Source organism: Mustela nivalis (genome assembly GCF_964662115.1).
Source record: "Mustela nivalis genome assembly, chromosome: 17".
NCBI classification, from domain to species: Eukaryota; Metazoa; Chordata; class Mammalia; order Carnivora; family Mustelidae; genus Mustela; species Mustela nivalis.
The window spans coordinates 1,704,228-1,721,001 of NC_139036.1; the positions used below are offsets into that span (position 1 = coordinate 1,704,228).

General features: G+C 58.7%; 1 protein-coding gene across 4 annotated transcripts; it reads right to left on the minus strand.

Annotated features, from left to right (window-relative positions):
• Positions 1–2,990: 2,990 nt before the first annotated feature.
• On the minus strand, positions 2,991–8,278 carry FBXO39 (F-box protein 39). 4 transcript variants are annotated; one of them, XM_082705658.1, is made up of 4 exons: positions 8,164–8,278; positions 4,531–5,598; positions 3,645–3,821; positions 2,991–3,252 (listed from the first exon to the last, which is right to left on the minus strand). In XM_082705658.1, exons 2-4 carry the CDS (start codon positions 5,554–5,556, stop codon positions 3,124–3,126), a joined length of 1,332 nt encoding a protein of 443 aa, XP_082561784.1. In that variant the 5' UTR covers positions 5,557–5,598; positions 8,164–8,278; the 3' UTR covers positions 2,991–3,123. The 4 variants fall into 4 exon arrangements, with proteins under 4 accessions (XP_082561784.1, XP_082561782.1, XP_082561785.1 ...); XM_082705656.1 differs by having other exon boundaries at positions 4,531–5,636; XM_082705659.1 differs by lacking the exon at positions 8,164–8,278 and adding an exon at positions 8,018–8,144.
• Between the last annotated feature and the right edge of the window lie 8,496 nt (positions 8,279–16,774).

Genomic DNA, 16,774 nt, shown 5'->3' on the forward strand with positions numbered 1-16,774 from the left:
AGGGGACATGGCAGGGTTGGCCACATCAGCTGTGCGTGGCCTCCGTGGCAGTGGCGCATGTTCTTGCTGCTGAAAGAGGACATGTCATCACTTGGTAAAATGCGCCAAAACAAAACAGGGCTTTGAAATAACGGGTTGCGGCCAACAAAGCTGGAATCACACCTCGACGAGATCGTTGTCCGTCATTCAACAAGCAGCGAGGGGCCCGTTTGTGCCCAGGCTGTGCTTGGGCAAGTGTTCAGGGATGGGAACCAGATTAATTACCAAAGCACTGCCCCGGGAGGCCGGGCAGATCCCTCCCATGGTGTCGCTCGGCCGGGGGTGAAGTTTCCTCAAGTGCCCTCTCCAGGGGGCCGGGGGTGTCTGGGCAGGAGGCAGGAAGGCGGAAGTGCCCACCCAGGGGGTGTTTGTGTTTATAAAAGATTGTTTCTAACAGGTTACAGTGGTGACACTCTTTCTGGGACAGTGACCTCCACCATTCTAACATCACGGAGTTGGTATTCGTATCTTCTGTTTCGCTCAGAAAGCCTGGTTCCGGAGCGCTCCGTCTCACACAGCAGCGTCTCAAAGCTAAACTTGGCAAACGGAGGTCTTCATGTACTCTCCCGAGCGCCCTTGCGCTCAGACAACAGAGTCGGCTCCAAATCTCCTTGCCGAGCAAGGCGGTCGGCGCTCGTTAAGAGAACGGCTGTGGACTCAGGGTCGCTCCAACACTCTTGCTTCCCGCGCTTCCCGAGCCACTGACCTTGGGCGGGTCTGCCTTGCTAATCCCCGTTTTCTTGATGCTGAAAGAGGGGTGATGGAGGTGCTGTGAGGGTCAGGGAGATGGTGTGGGACAGCCCACACGCAGGGAGGGCTCTGCCCGCTGCCACTTCCACCGGCCTGCCACGTGGGCGCGGGGCGGGAGGAAGAGCCCCTGGTGCTGAACCAGGGACGGTGGCTCGGGCTCTGCTAACCACCTGTGTGGCCACGGGAGACCCACCCCCTCTGCGCAAGCTGTTTCCTCTCTAACACAGATGCCAACATCTGTGCAATGTGGGGGGCAGGCTCACACATGGGGGAATAAGTATTAAACCACCATTCCCCGCGGCAGACTCCGTGGGCGTGCGGTCACTTCTCCACGTGCAACAGAGAAGCTGGCGCCCAGGGAGGCCAATACATGCCCCAGCAGCCCATGCCACTGCTGACACCTAGGTTAGGGTCCGGGACCCTGCCCCAGCTTCATTTGTATGCGAGGGACTGGAGCGAGCAAGGCCTGCACGGGGCACAGAGCTCGGGTCACAACAGAGGACACGGTTTCTGGACCCTTCAGCCGGGAGTCAAGCCTCTCCTCTGAGAGTCTTTTCAAAAACAAAAACCGAACTCTGGGTGTGAGCTTGCCTGTGGGTCATGGTGTGGCCCCTCTGGGAACCGTGGTCCCACTTTCCTTAGCAGGCTGGAAACTCAGAGGTGGCGGCCCCCACCAGTCCCCAGGGCCGCTTCCCCCGCCCCCCACCCCAGCAGCTGAGAGGAGGCACCCCGGTGTCAATGTCCTGCTCATCAGCAGGGTCAAGGTCACGCTGATGTTCTCTGTGTTTCTGCGCAGAAATGGTGCTCTTTGCAGCCCCACAGCCGGTGGATGGATATGACAGGAGTCTGTGGCCCAGGGAGGTCACAAGTCCGCCGTCGTCTTCATTTACTGCTGAGTTTACACACCTTGCGTGCATGGCATTTTCCCAGGGGACTCGCCTGCGCTCTGTTCTGCTTCTGTTCCCTGGTTGGTGGAGTCTCTGTCCGTGTCCTACAGGCCCGTGGTCGGGATCCACGGGTCAAATATCTTACCAACACCAAGACATCACGAGGATTTTCACCCATTCTCTGGAGTTTTGTGATGTTGGAGCAGACCCAGGGGGCTCCACCATCCAGCGAGTCGTGACACTCTGAGCACTGCAGACCGAGCCCACCCTTTTCATGGAGAGCAGGTCGGTAAAATGTCGGTGTGCCTTCGTGTGACAGTCTGCTACACTCAGATTTGCACCTGGAGATGAAAGCAAACTAAAATCCAGAACTGGTGCGGAGAAGAAACCCAACCGACCAGCCAGTCCCTCCACCAACCAGTCTGCACTCTGGGTGACTCTCTCCATTACCTGCACAGGCTCTGACCCTCCGGCTCCCAAGCCCCTTTCCGGGTCTGCACACCACCTGGGAGCTCCCCACAGGGGGACCCCTGCCCCTCGCCCCTGCTGGCCTGTCCTGAATGCAGGTGAGACAGGACACGGGAGCGTGCAGGGTGCTCCAATGAGGCCGGGAGCTGGGAGCACTGCCTAAAGACATGCGGACACACGTGCAGGCACAGCAGGCAAGAGGCCGCAGAAACCCTGGTCTGCGGTGAGAAGCTTGTCTAGGGCAGTCTGAAACTTCCTTCATCTAGGTCTATTGAAAAAAATTCTAGAGGCCAACACGTGCAACATCTCCTAACAACCCAAGCAGAGCAAGTTTTCCGGGGGCTCAGGAATATGCCATCACCTCCCATTAAAGACGGATTCCCTCCTCAGCCCTGATGATGAAGGACAGCACAGAAGGCACAAAAGGAAAAGGAAAAGCACCCATAACCCCGCGGCACTTCTGCCGGCGCTCTTCCGCGCTTTCAGACCACTCGGCAGACCCGGCGGCCGCCCCGCCTGGTTTGGTGTCCTCCTCTCCCGCAGCACCGCGGTGGGCACTGGACCCCGGGACCTTAGGGCACTCGAGAAAGGGGAGTGGAGTGCTCCGGGCAGGCGGAGCCCGGTCCCCTCCGCAGGGATGGGGGAGGACTGGGGTGCGCCTTCGAGCTCGGTGGGGCTGCGTGGACTAGCGGGAGCGCCCACCCCTGGGAGGACCCGCGGCTGTGTAGGGTCGGGGGGGGGGGATGGTCAGTGGCGGAGGGACGACTCCGGGGGCCTGAGGGCGGGTGCGAGGAAGCCCAGCCACAGGGTGTGCACGACAGAGGAGACACCGGGCCCGGGTCGCTGGTAAAGATAGCACTTTTAAGTCCCGCCACGGCGGGTCGCAGCCTTCGCGGGGCGCGGGCCGGGGCAGGACCCGCAAAAGGGAGCCGGGTGAGCCGGGGAGGGCGGGGCGCCGGGGACGCGCTCGGGGCGCTGGCTACATCATGGGGTACGCGATGACCAGGTAGTTGAGCTCCGCGTCGATGAGTTTCCGGTACTTCCTGTGGATCTCGCGCAGCGTCCGGTCCTCGTCGTTCGTCTCGTATCTGTTCGTGTAGATCCTCACCTGCGCCGGCACCGACACAGGGCGCGCTCGGGGGAGCCGCCCTCGGAGCCCCGCGACCCGCTCCCCAAGTCCCCGAGTCCCGACTCCGCGTCCCGGCTCCGCGCCCCGCGTCCCCGCGTCCCCGCCCCTGCCCCCGCGCCCCACGTCCACGCCCCTCTCCCCGCATCCCTGTCCCGCGCCTCAAGTCCCCGCCCCGCGCCCCACACCCCGCGCCCCGCACCCATCCCAGCCGCCAGCGAAGGGAGCCCTGACTCCCGTCGGCGAAGCCAACCCATCCCCCCACAGCCATCCCCCGCCACCGCCTTGGGCACACAGTCGGGGGCGCGCATTCGGGACTCTGGCAGGAGCACAGCCCGCCCAGCGCCGGCTCTGAGACCAGGCCTGGAGCCTACCTTGAGAGTGCGCAGAGCGCACTGGCCTTCCTCCTGACTCTTGAGGACTCGCTCCACAAACTTGACGTCCAGGAAAGCCCAGATCTTCAAGTACAGCAGCTTCCGGCACGACAAGACCAGCAGGTGCAGCTCCTCGTCCAGGGACTCGTGGTGGTTGTTGAACTCAAACGTCAGTTTCTGGAAAAGCACCAGTGGGGATGGAGGTGGGCAGACTCGCAGGGACCCCTGGCTGGGTCACTCCCCCGCAGCCCCATCGGCCGGCTTGCTGTAGTCCAGGGTCCCGGGGAAGAGACAAAGAGACGGGGCAGGCACCTGGGGTTCAGAGACCACAGCACTGGTCCCAGCCCCACGGCCAACTGGCTAGCCACCGTCCCTTGAGCCCCTCCACATGCGGAAGGATGGCAATGGCCGAGGTGAGCAGCCCTCCTGCAGCTGGTGGTATTTATAGGGACTGATAGGAATCACCCAGCCCTCTGTGCGGCCCTTGGAAGGGACAAAACGATCCTGATTTTTTCCCCGGGGAAGCTGGCAGGTTAGAGAAGAGCCCACAGCTCTGGGTTCCTCAGTGACTTGGTCTCTCTGGTTTGGACTCACTGATGCCTGTGCTGCTGGGAGCTGTGAGGGGGCCTGCCGTCCCCCGGGGAGGCCCCTTCTTGCTCAGAGCGGCACGCAGGGGCTTTCCTTGGTGGGCAGCCAACCAGAGAATCCCTTGTGTCCCACGTAGACATGAGCCACCATCACCTGCCGTGATCTTGGCGGGTGGATGCTGGTCTCTGGGAGCATGCCGGCCCCGTCGGGAGCCTCTCGCTGGTGGGGAGGGTGGGACAGGGGACACCGGTGACCTGAGCGGCAGCCGGTCCGCCGCGGCCTCCCGGGCCCCACGCACCTGCAGAGTGTGGCGGAAGGTGGGCAGGAGGTGGGTGAGCGTGGGCCGCATGGACCAGTCGGGGTCGCTGAAGTAGCAGCTCCGCAGGCTGAGGCTGCGCACGGGGACCTCCGGCAGGAGGATGCGGACCAGGCGCTCGTACTTCAGGACGCGCTCGAAGAAGAAGTTCACCTTCAGGTTGGTGGCGTGCCTGGCCAGCTTGGCCCAGGACATGCCCCAGATGACTTGGCCGTGAGGGTCGTGGATGTGGCACTTGACGTTCAGGGCCCACAGGGTGCCGGCGCTGCTCTGGCACAGCGCCTCGAGCAGCTCATCCGACACGCAGCTGTAGTTGAGCGTGAGGGACGAGAGGCTGCGGAAGGCGGCCATGGTGCTGCGGAAGCGTGCGCTGCTGTACACGGCCAGGTGGTGGCTGAAGAAATCCTCCAGGTTGAGCTGCGACACGGCGCTCTGGCCGCGCGGGTGGCTCAGGGCGCCCAGCAGCCCACAGCCCTGCTCCACGGTCAGCCGCGCGCCCTTGAGGCTCAGGCAGCTCAGGTGCTTCCCCACCTTCTTCAGGAAGCAGCTCAGGCTCTTGAGGAAGGAGCTACGGGTGCTGCTGCGCCAGACCAGGCGGTCCAGCTCCAGGTGCTGCACGGACAGCGACCTCAGACGGCTGTTATTCTTGCCCAGACACGACAGGAGGCCCCGCATGGTGACCTGGAACTTCTTGGTCAGGACGGCGTTGTACGGGTTCAGGAATTTGATCTCCAGGTGCTCCAGGTAGCGGCCGAACTTCTTGACGTACCAGAGCGCGGACGCAAACTCAGACGCGTGCACCCGGGAGGGCCGCCCGCTGAACGTGATGGTCCTGTACCGCCACAGGTCGGCCGAGAACATCGTCTGGTTCCACTTCCTACAGACCAGCGCGGCCCGGGACCGGTCCCTGTCTCCCAGCCACCAGAAGATGCGACGCAGGCACACATCAGGCAGTCTGGCCCAGCAGCCCTGGTCTTGGGGCGGGGGTGGCTGGCTGTCTTCGTCCATCGAGGAACCGGGGTGTCCGCAGCAGCCGTGTGCTAGGCAGGGCTTCCAAAAATGAGGAAAGAAAAGCAGTCACTCCTTTTCTGTGGGGAGTAGAAAGGAAGAACCGTTACTCACCTAGTGGAAACGAGACCCAGCGAAGGGATGCGCACTCCGCGTGGGTAGCAGGCCCCGTGTGGGTGCAGGTGGGGTCTGTCATAGAGCTGCCTGGCAGGGCACCCCTGCAAGGACTCGGTTTGCTGGGGGAGCCCCCTGGGGTCCCACCCGGACTCAGTTACAGCACGGCAGGAGACATGAGAAGCTTCGGGTGTGTTCGTGGTGCAGGGGGCACAAAGGGGGTGATTAATTCTGTCTGGGGAAGGAGGGAGTGGACGGGGCTGCTCAGAGGAGGTGGCTCCCGGGCAGGGCTTTGCAGGGTGAGTAGGAGCAGCGAGGCCGAACAGCTTGGAGGAGGAACCATTGCACTCCGGACAGAGGGAATGATCGTACAGAGCCGCGGGCAGAGGACCATTCGGGACGTGTGCACATGCAGGGAGCTAAAAGTTGTTTGGGGCTTCACTTGTAAGGGATGGGTGTGTGGGAGCTGGAGCCGCAGGACGTGCTCCTGGGTCAGGGGGCCCCGAACAATGGGATAGAGGCCGTGTTCAGGGCACCAGGGGCTCCCCAAGGCTTTGGAATCCTGACACATGGGCCCCCTTCCCAGGATGAGAATCACTGGCTTGCTGGTGACTGTGTTTGCTTCCAAAGAGGGTAGCAGTATGTCGGGCATCAGTGGTGGAGAGCCTCAGCTGAGGCCCCGGGGGGCCAGGCAAGGTCACAGGATCACCTGTCCGGAAGCGATGTGGTCAGTCTTGAGATACAGAAAGGGCCCTCCAGGGCAGAGGAAGGAGGACGGCTCAGAGCAGAGCGCAGGCTCCAAGCTTGGAGCCAGGGCCCCGTGACTGCAGGAGTGGGTGGGTTTGTAAGTTCCCTGCAGGACACAATTTGGAAACTGGGTCTTGAGGTGGGGAATCCTGGAAGGTCTCTGAGCTGCCTGAGCTGGCCACTGTATTGCACGTGGTCCCTCAGCCAGGCTGGGGAGGCCCGAGGAGCGCCAGGCCCGAGCCAAGCCCTTGGAATTTCTAAAGCCATCTGCTGAGGTCTTCATGACCCGCTTTCAGTGTTTCCCGGCCTGAAAACGCTTCTTCCCTTTACCACTCCCCTGCCCCCGTCTTCAGGTGGAAACCCTACTGCTTCGTCATGCTTTCAGTGGCCACTCCACCAAGTGGCCCGGGATTATCGTAGCTCATAAAAATGCAAAGCTGGAGGAATTCTGAGAATTGTGTCTTTACAGATGGAAACTGAGGCTCAGAGAGGTGAAGGGGCTTGCCTGTGGTCACACAGCACGTCGGTGACAGGCCTCAGGAGCTGAGGGACACATTAAACATAGTTCTCAACTTAGGACAGACATTCGTGCAAGAACTCTCTTCGGTTTTACTCCTTTGGTGTTCTTGTCTACACTGGTGTCCTTGTCCACACGGGTGTCCCCGCCCACACGCACTGACCTGTTCTGACATGTCTCACGTGGGTCTGTGCCTGTGCTCACCATCCCACACTTTCCCTCCACACCCATGAGACATTCACCAGCCTCCAGCTGGTTCTCCCATCTCCAGATCTAGACAGACTTCCCCGTGGGCTCTGGCACGGCATCCGCGGGGTCCCAGGGACACTGCCTGCCCTGCCGCCTGCCCCTTCCCCTCTCGCCCATGTCTGTCCCTCAGTGTAACCTTTGTCCCAGCCTGCATCACCCCTGAGACGAGGGACAGCCTCATTCTTCGGAGCAGTCCCTTCACATTTAACGAAGGAAGAGGGAGGGCCGTTGCTTCATTCATGGAAGGCGCCTGCGGCTGTGGGGCCCCCTCAGGGCTAAGCGTGAAGCAAGGTGCTTGAGAAAAGCCAGACCCAGGCTCAACACGAAGACTTTGTCCGGCAGTCACTGGTTGGAGGAATCATCAGACACATGAAGCCACAGTGCGGTGTCAGGAGAACATATCTGGCAGGTGGGGAAAGCTGTGGCAAGTGGTCCACAAGCCCTGGTCCTTACTGGCAATGTCCTCCCTCCCCACCTAAACCTCCTGGCCAGCCAGAGGCGCGGGAGCTTGGCGGGTTGGGCCCTGGTTCTCTCCGTTGCTATGTACGGCCTGCGGCAAGTTAATTTCCCTTGTGCTCAGTTTCCACATCTGCAAACCAGGGATGAAAATGGTGCTCCTCTGTGTTGGGAGGATTCCATGAGCCTGATGCGTGGAAGTCGCCCCAACAGTGCCTGGCACATAGCAGACGCTGGACCTGTGGTGATGCCAAGACATTCTGCAGGATCCCCTGATGGGGCGCGTGGGGACGCCCAGTTTACAGATGGGGAAACAGAGAGCTGAGGAAGGCTCCCAGCGAGCACCCTAATAAGTGCGGAAATGGGATTTCAACTCACCCCCACCCCAAGGGCTCTAGGGCTGAGTCCTGCCCACCAGCCCCAGAGCTGCCAACCCGGGAAGGAAGCCTAAGGACGGTCCACCACCCGCGGCCGGAGGTGCCCGAAGACGCAGGCTTCCAAGGGGAGGCGGAGGGGCCCGTTACCCGCTCGCCGCCCCCAGCTCGCTGCGCCCGGTTTGGGCTGCGGGGACGCGAGCCGCCTGCCTGCTCCGCCCGCGCCTCCTGCGCTCCGACGCCAACTCAGCTCCCGCTGGGACGCGCACCCTCGCGGGGTATGAGCGCCAAGGACCGCCGCCTTTGTGACGCGCCGCCCTCCGCCCTGCTCGGCCGGCCGGGCCTCCGCTCTTCCCCGGGGCCTCCGCTCGTCCCCGGGGCGCGCCGCGCAGGGGCCCAAACATGGGGTCTTCAGAGCGGCGGACGGTGCGTGAAGAGGGCAGAACCTGCCCGGCGCGGGGTGTCCCGGAAGGCTCCCGGAGCCGGGGCCAGGGGCCGAAGAGCAGGAGTGTCGGGGGACCTGGTCCCGGGGTCCTTGGAGGTTGCGGTGCAAGGGTGCAGGGGGGTCTGGGGTCCATGAGGGATCTGGGCTCCGGTGTGTGTGTGCGCGCGCGCGCGCCAACGCACGCACGTGTCTGAGCGTGGAAGAGGAGGTTCAGGCATGGCAGGGCGCTGGGGGATTGGGTGGGAGGGTGACTGGAGGTTGGGGTACCAGTGTCCAGGATCCAGGGGTCCGTGGGGGGGCGTTGGGGAGGCACCACGGGGAGTGGAGGGACCCACAGTGGGGGAGGGGGGAGAGGGGGCAGGGGTGAGGTTGTAGGGAGGGGACAGGGGTAGCTGGGGAAGGGACTGAGGCCAAGGCCCAGGGGGCTGGGGCTGAGGAGCCAGGAGACACGGACTTTGGAGGTGGGGTGCAGGGTCTGAGGGTCTGGAGCTGGAGGTCTGGGAGGGCCTGGGGTCTGGTGTGCGGGAGGCTCGGGGACCTGGGTGCTGTAGTACTGTGGTTCCCTAGGCAGGGTTCCCTGGGGCCAGGGGCTGGGGGATCCATGGGGGGTCCCGACAGGGCCCGAGGGGCAAGGGTATCCAGGGATGGGGGTTCAGTCCAAGACGAGGGGCGCTGGGGGGATGCTAGGGTGGGTGTTATTGGGGGCCCAAGGGTCCATGGTCCAGGCGGCCAGAACTGGAGTGGGAGAAGGGTGCAGATCCAGGAAGTCGAGAGATAGGTTTTGGTGCCGGGGGAGCAGGGGGTGTGTATGATGGGAGCCTGGGGGGCTTGGAGTCGGTGTGGGGGGAGGCAACTGGGGTCTGGGGTCAAGGGAGCCAGGAGATGGGGAAGGGGGGACAGGGGGAGGGTAAGGCTCATGGTGTCTGGGGGGCTGGAGCTGGGAGAGGGATCTGGGATCCAGGATCCAGGAGGGCCACAAGGGCTGGGGGCAGAGAGTGGGGGGTGGAGCAGGTGGTAGGGGCTGGGGCTGGGGCCAGGGGTCTGCTCTGGTGGTGGGGCTGGGGGCCGCCTTCTTCCTGCCCTTCCCCTCTCCACACCAGGAAGAGGTTGTGCAGGAGCCTGGGATGCAGGGCCTATGGTTGTGGCTCAGCCCTGGATGTGTGGGAAGGGCCACCGTGCTCAGTGGCTTCCACTTCCCCAACTCAGACATGTCCCACTTGGCCAACCAGACCCACCTGAGGTCCAGGCTTGAGAACTGCCCACCTTCCCAGTGTGAGAGGGTCCGCGTGTCTGATACACCAACACTCCCTGGCGCTCCCCTCCCCACCAGCCCTAAGGGGTGTCCCCAAAGGTCACGTAGAAAGGAAGGTGCCCTGTGGGGACGCTGCATTGGGGGACTGGCCTTTCACCAACAGCTCCAGGGCTCGCTGGGAGCCTGCGGGGGGGCACAGCCTCTCCTCTCTCCCCCTCTCTGTTTCTGCCTTTCCTTCTGCTCTCCCCCCGCCCGCCCCCTACATCTGCCCCACCTGCTGTCTTCTCGAACCAGAAAAGACCAACAAGCAGTCTTAAAGAAAGGTGGGAAGACTTCAGGGAGGGCGTTTTTATTCCCCAGGGACAAGCCTGGGGTCCCCCTTGGGCTGGGACTGTGGGGTCTGGATGCTTGTTCCCGGGGCCTGACGCCTGGGCGTGGCCGGTGGTAGAGCTGGAGCCCTTTCTTCTCCTGGCTTGTGTGTCTCTTCGGGCATACCAACATCTCCGTCCAAAAGAGGGAAATAGTTAAAACCCAACCTTTTCTCCTAAAAGGAAGAAACCTAAAGAAGAAAACCCATCTCTTCTTCCGGGCAGGACTGCCGCAGAGAGTGTGCGGGAAGCCCCGGTAATGTGCCATCTTCTCCGTCCGCAGTGGCTGTCCGCCCCATGCCAGTAGAGCGTCTTATGCGGTTTCCTTTTGGGGAAGCTCTCCCGGTTTCCTCTCTCCTCAAGGAGTGGGGGTAGAAGGGTTTGGTATGTTTGCAGAGGAGGAGACAGGTCCTGGCTGTTTCTGCCTATCAGCATTGACCCGGTTCCCAGAGCACAAACCCTGAGCCACAGGTGGCATCGATGAGGCATGGGGGGACCTTCTGGGTATCTGGGGACTTCATGGGGGGCCTGGGATGGTGTTAGAGGCCTGTCTTCACGGGGAGGGGGCAGATTAGAGAAGACCCACGCCGTATGTCCTGGCAAAGAGCCACATCATTTGGCTTGCAGACGTGCCCCGGGGTATTTTGGATCCGAACATTAAGGTGCCGAGAAGTGTGCATGATGAGACATGCGCTGTGCAAGTCTGTGCTTGCAGAAGAGGGCTGCCCGAGGACACAGGACACGCCCCGTTAAATTTCACTCTCAGAGGAAGATTTTCTTAGTGTAAGCACATCCATGCAATTATTTTAACCGTTTTTGTCCTGAGGAATGCATTTCTTAGTTGCTAAATCTGGTGGCCAGGTTATGTAAGGACGGAGGAAAGTAGGGAAAGACATGACAGGCTGGGGACCATGTCTTTCCCCACCCAAAGACACCATTCCCCCCCACCCAAAGACAAAGGTCGCCCATCTTTGTAAATTGGTATGCACCTGTGCCCTTGGAGACCCCCACAGAAGTTAGGAGCAAAGGTTAGGGCTTCTGTTTTGTAAGGAACACGCATCATATCGAGTTAAAAGACAGACGGTGGAGTGAGTAGAGTAAGATACTATACGGGGACTAAGAAATAGTCTCCACCCCATGTAAACTTGTTGAGGTTCCTTGGGTCTCGCCGGGGAGGCTCATCTCTCCACCCGGTTTCCTATCGACGAAACAGGAACAAAACTCCTGCCTGTTGCTCCTAGTGAAGACGGACCATTTGTAAAGGGCTCTGGGTTGTCACTGACACGTGACAATCCAGGATCTCTCATGCCAATTCTTAGGGTTACTGGAAGATCATTTAGGATGTAAAGAGGTAGGATATTGAGGGAAATGGCTCTGCACCCTGGTCTGGGGGGCCAAGTCACCAAGAACTCAGGATCTCGACCAACACTCTTCCGATCTCGGGGCCTCGATGGCGTTACCTACCGTGACAGAGCGAGGCTGGGAGCCCCCCTTCATTCAGTCACTTGGGAACTTTGGAGCCTTTGCTGCCTCAGTCCCTGGGTTAGGAGCTGGGGATGCGGAGTGGCCAGAGCCAGCTCTGCCCTCAAAGGGGGCCCAGTCTCTGGGAGATTGTGCAGGCGACCCGGGCAGTAAGGGCTCTGAGGGAGGGCACTCGGGCACACGGAGAACGGGGAGCTAGGGAAGGACCTAGTGGCCGTGTCTGCGAACATCCCACAGGTCTTGGGTTTTTAAACCACCGTTCAGATGGTTCATGGCCGAGGAGACAACAGAGGCGGGGTCCCTGGCGTTGGCTTGCGGGGCCTGTGGGGGGAAGAGAATGCCACACTGAGAACACCCCCTGGACCTCATGGGCCACCTCGCCCTCTGCAGGGGAGGTGATGCTGGACGTTCGGGGCTCGGCTTGGGCTCAGACCTCAAAGGCAGAGTCGGTGTCAGTTCTGCAGTTTGCTACTTGCTTTACTGAATTTTCCGAAGGAAGAAGAAATCCATTTCTGTTTTTATCTTTGGGCAGATGCCCTTCTCCACCTCGGAGGTTTGATTTTTCTGTCGTCTGGGACGGGCGCAGGAGGGGCTCTTGGCTTTCCAGCGGGAAACAGTTCACATGCTCTGGGACCGTGCGGCATCTACTCTGCGGTCATGACCAATGTGGCGAATTAACGAATAGCTCTGGCTTTAATGGCCGGACCACATGGAACCAGCTACCCTGAAAGGTCCCTACAGTCACGGAGAAGTGCTGGATAAAACCATGACAATCGTTCCTGTAAGTCGACGGCTGACTCTGCCAGAAACTGTACGACTCCGAGCTCCGGGAATGAAGACCTCACGGACACTCTGGGAGGAGACACGGGGTTGGTCTCGGAACTAAGGGCCTGGATGACAGAAAAGTCCATCCACACAAAGTACATGTGTGTGTGGTGTGGGGGAGGGCAGATGTAAGCGTCCTCTCCCCCTGCATAGAGTCGGGAACCTGAAGGTGAGAGAAAGGATCCAGCTCACCGCAAAAGGACAGTGGCAAGTCAGCCTGTCTACCTTGGGCTGAAATCAGAGTGTGGGGAACAGACAGTCCATCTCCCGAGAACTCAAAGTCGCAGGCCCACGCCATGCTTGGCCCCGGGGTTCAAGGACCTGAGCCTCGTGGGCTGGAAACACCCAATCATAAAAATTAACATAAAAATTGGGGAGCAAGGCGGAAGCAGTTACAAAATCCCTCTGTGGGGTACACAACCTCAGACTGAGTCATTCTCACCAAACAGACCGACACCCGAGGAAGCAATCTCCCTTGAGAGGCTGAAGCACAAGCACTAGCAGGAGGGTCAGTCTCCAAACCCTTCAGAAAACTAGAACCACAGGAGACAGACTGTAACCTAAGCTAACTGGAAACGGTTGAAACAAGAGAAAAGAATACGATCCTCTGGGGACGCCTGGGTGGCTCAGTGGGTTAAGCAGCTGCCTTCGGCTCAGGTCATGATCCCAGCGTCCTGGGATCAAGTCCCACATCGGGCTCCTTGCTCGTCAGGTAGCCTGCTTCTCCCTCTGCCTCTGCCTGCCATTCTGTCTGCCTGTGCTCTCTCTCTCTCTCTCTCTCTCTCTCTCTCTGATAAATAAATAAATAAAAATCTTAAAAAAAAAAAAAAGAATACAATCCTCTGAAAAAAGAATGGGCAAATTTGAGAGAGAGATGGAAAGAACTTCTAGAAGTGAAAGACAGACATTGCACCTCAGTGGACGGGTCAAAGGCAGCAGATTGGAGTCATCCCAGAAAGAATGAACTTGGAGGTCAATTTGAAGAAACCCCCCGGAACGTAGGAGAAGAAACTAGAAAATGGTAAAGACATGAACTAGAATGGAAGAGCTCGAACTGCCGCCCACGTGCTCCACAGCGGGGCTGGCAGAACATGTGGGAGGGAGGGAGGATTGGGCATTTCAGGAGATTATAGCTGAGGATTTCCTAGAACTCATCAAAGACAAAGATCTGTAGATTCGGGCAGGAGACATCCTGAGAGAGAGAGAGAGAGAAGCACATCTGAGCTCATTGTTCTGAGCAGGATGAGACGGAAACTTCTTTTAGTTACGCCCATGAAACCACAGAACAAAAGCAAAGAGGGTCTTGAAATCAATCGGAGAAAAAACGTATACACAGGGTGAAAGTTACATGGAGAGGGGACTGGTCAGCAGCGACGGCAGAGGATGAGATGGGCGGCAGACTCCAACACACCCAGGGGGAATAAGGTTTAACCCAATCACCACTCAGGATTGCAGGGAAGAAAGGCACCTGGGTGGCTCAGTCCGTTGTGCTTTTGACTTGTGATTTCAGCTCAGGTTTTGATCTCTGGGTTGTGAGATTCCCCCCATCAGGCTCCGTGCTCACGCTCTCCCTCTGCCCCCACCCCCAAATAAATAAATAAATAAATAAATCTTTTTTAAAAATTTGCCTTTGGTGCTTTTTTTCTTAAGAAACTATTTTAGGATAATGTGTCCTGAAGGAGCAAAACAAGAAAGAGATGACCTGATCCTGAAATCTGGGAACTGAGCGCTTGAGAGAATTGAACTTCCCAGAATGAGAGCTATTCATCAGGTCGGGGGGCACCATGTCCCCAAAAAGAAATGCATAGAATCCTACTGTGTTTGATTATACCAAGGGAAAAATTTTCAGATCCAGTAGAAAATTTTCAGAATGATGTAATGACAGGAACCTAGAAAGTGAAGCAAATGAAAAACCAAAGTGATGATCAAGTCCAGGGAAAACCAAAAGTTGTAGAAGAAAGTACATGTGGCATAGTCCTAACACACGGTCATAATAATGTAACGTCCATGGTCATGGTTATGATGACATGTTGAATATTGATTTAACCAGAATGGGAGGGTAGAGAGCAGAGGTGTGTGTAGGGTAGGTAGGTGGTGTAAGAGAAATCTGTATCTCTAAATCCTCATGGATTAATCTAAAATTGAAGAGAAAATACCTGTATAAGGAGGTTCTTGAGAAACACGGAGCTAAATACCAGAAGAAACAGCTAAAAAGTGAGAACGTGGAGTACTCATGTCTGGGGGAGAGTAGCATCAAGGGAGTGGCGGGGTTTGTATAACTGGGCCACAACACACAAGCAATTACATGACATGTTAGAAGTCGATAAATGCCACAGAAAAGAGAACAGTAGAGAAAGATGAGGGGCTGGGGTGTGTGGGGTGGGGAAGGAAGCTACATTGTCCAGGGTCGTCTCCACAAGAAGACGCGTTCCAGAAACTGGAAGGAGAGGAGCATTAGCTCTGGGAACGTGGCAGTGGGGGTGGGCAGGTGGCCCCAGATTGCACCTGCCTCACTGAACTGACAGAACAGCAAACCCGTGTCTGTCCCCCTGTCCTCCTCCTGCAGGAAGAAGCAGGACATGATCGGCCAGACAAGTAGAAAGGAGGCAACATGGCATCATTGGAACATTGGAAACATTTGGGTTTTATATACTTCGTGTTCATTCTTTGGGGCATTTCGTACATATTTCTATGTCCCAGAATTTTGTTCATAAAAAATCAGAACTGTCGGTCATTAGCTTCATACCTGTATTTATCTTCATGCTTGGTAAACACCACAGAGATGCTGCAGTGTAGTTGGGGAATTTGAATGCGGTGGCGTACCTGTCTAAACACCAGTGTGTTCCGGTGTTAGTGGGCACACTGCGTGCGTCAGCTCAGGAGAGCAGGCTTTGCTAGAACACGCAGCTTGCCCTGATGTCCGGAACGTTGGGAATTAAACAGGGGCCTCCAGGGCAAGGGTGGGTACTGATGACATCTAGCATGTGGCCACGCATGGGCTCTCGGTGCTGGGATGGGGGGGACAGTGGCAGTTGCTGTTTCCTCACCGAGTCTGGAAGCCTGTTCCCCATTCCCACCACGACAGGAGCGTGCGCTGTGGGCATGCATGATTTCACCGTTCAGCCGGCCGCCTTGCCGGGTCCCCAACCCTCTCCAACCCTCCGCACCCCGTCCCATAAAACCCTTGATGAGAAATGCCGTGTGTGGCCCCACAGGGCACTGTGGCTCCCTGCTTGGCCGCGGTCCCTGCCGGCCTGGGACCGGAGGGGGTCTGGGCTGTCACGGGAGCCACTCCTCGGAGCCTCACCTGTCACGTGGCAGAGGGAAATGGGAAAGCACAAGCTCTGGGCTGGTCTGCGGTCTGGAATGACGACAACACATACCCTGAGGCCCGGTTCTGAGAGTGAAAAGAGAGACTGTGTGTGAAAGGTGACCAAGGACGGGAGATGGGAGGGGACGCCCCAGGAGAGGATTCCAGTGGTCAGCTCCGAGCACCGTCTTTGCCGGGCGTCGTTCTCTCAAGGGACTGCTATGCTTGGGACATGATGTCATGACGGAGGCATTTCACTTCCCAGACAGAAATTACATGGTGCCGTTGTGCATACTTCTCGGTGGTGCCTTGGGAAGGATCCTGTGGTCAGAGTGGACCTGAGTCCCGGGAGACATGCTCATCGAGATTGCTGCTTCCCCCAAGTGCCGTGTGTTTGGGTGGGAGTTAGTTGTTCCAACCACATGCAATTGTATCAAATGAGTAGTCTCCACATGAGGTTCGGGGCCTGGAATATCTGTGTTTGTGTTCAGGGCTGACTCTGGGCCGGCTGGGCGGCAAAGGCAGGGGGTGTCCTGTTGGGTCCTGCTTGGCCAGCGTGCAAGGGCGGGGAAGCTTGTCATTAAGCTCATGGGTGAGAGGCTCCAAGGCACCGTGGCCCCTGTGCCTTCCCCTCCTGTCCTTCCGTCTGAGGTCCGTCTTCGCACACTCATTAAAGCACCTGCAAACAGTGATCCCAGCTCCCCTCCTTGTCCCCACTCAGACATTTTCCCAGAGCCCCAACGGGCCTTTGATCTCAGTCATAGAATAGCCACGTCAGGGACTGCCGAACGCGGGGTCACAGGGCACAAGACAAGTGACCGCGCGCTTCCAGTCTTCGGTGGTCACATGTCTGGGGCACGAAAGAGGAAAAATCCGTACCCTGAGCATCTCCTGACTATACGAAATAGGGCGCACCTACGGGGCATGAGCCAGATGGCAGGAGAAGAGAAGATGGGCACCGCCGGAGCTGGCGGGAGAGGACGTCGCAGAGCCGAGGGCACAGTCAGGCTGAATTAGTCCCCGATCCCAGTTTGCTTTACAAGATACAGTAGACAGAGGCTGGGCCGCAGTATTTTCCC

What these genes read in the sequence shown, in the direction of transcription:
- FBXO39 (XM_082705658.1), bottom strand. Translation starts at nt 5,556, where the DNA reads ATGGACGAAGACAGCCAGCCACCCCCGCCCCAAGACCAGGGCTGCTGG. An exon ending in CCTTCCGCCACACTCTGCAG is followed by an intron (nt 3,822 to 4,530) that starts GTGCGTGGGGCC and finishes GTGCTTTTCCAG; the next exon opens with AAACTGACGTTTGAGTTCAA. An exon ending in GCGCTCTGCGCACTCTCAAG is followed by an intron (nt 3,253 to 3,644) that starts GTAGGCTCCAGG and finishes GTGCCGGCGCAG; the next exon opens with GTGAGGATCTACACGAACAG.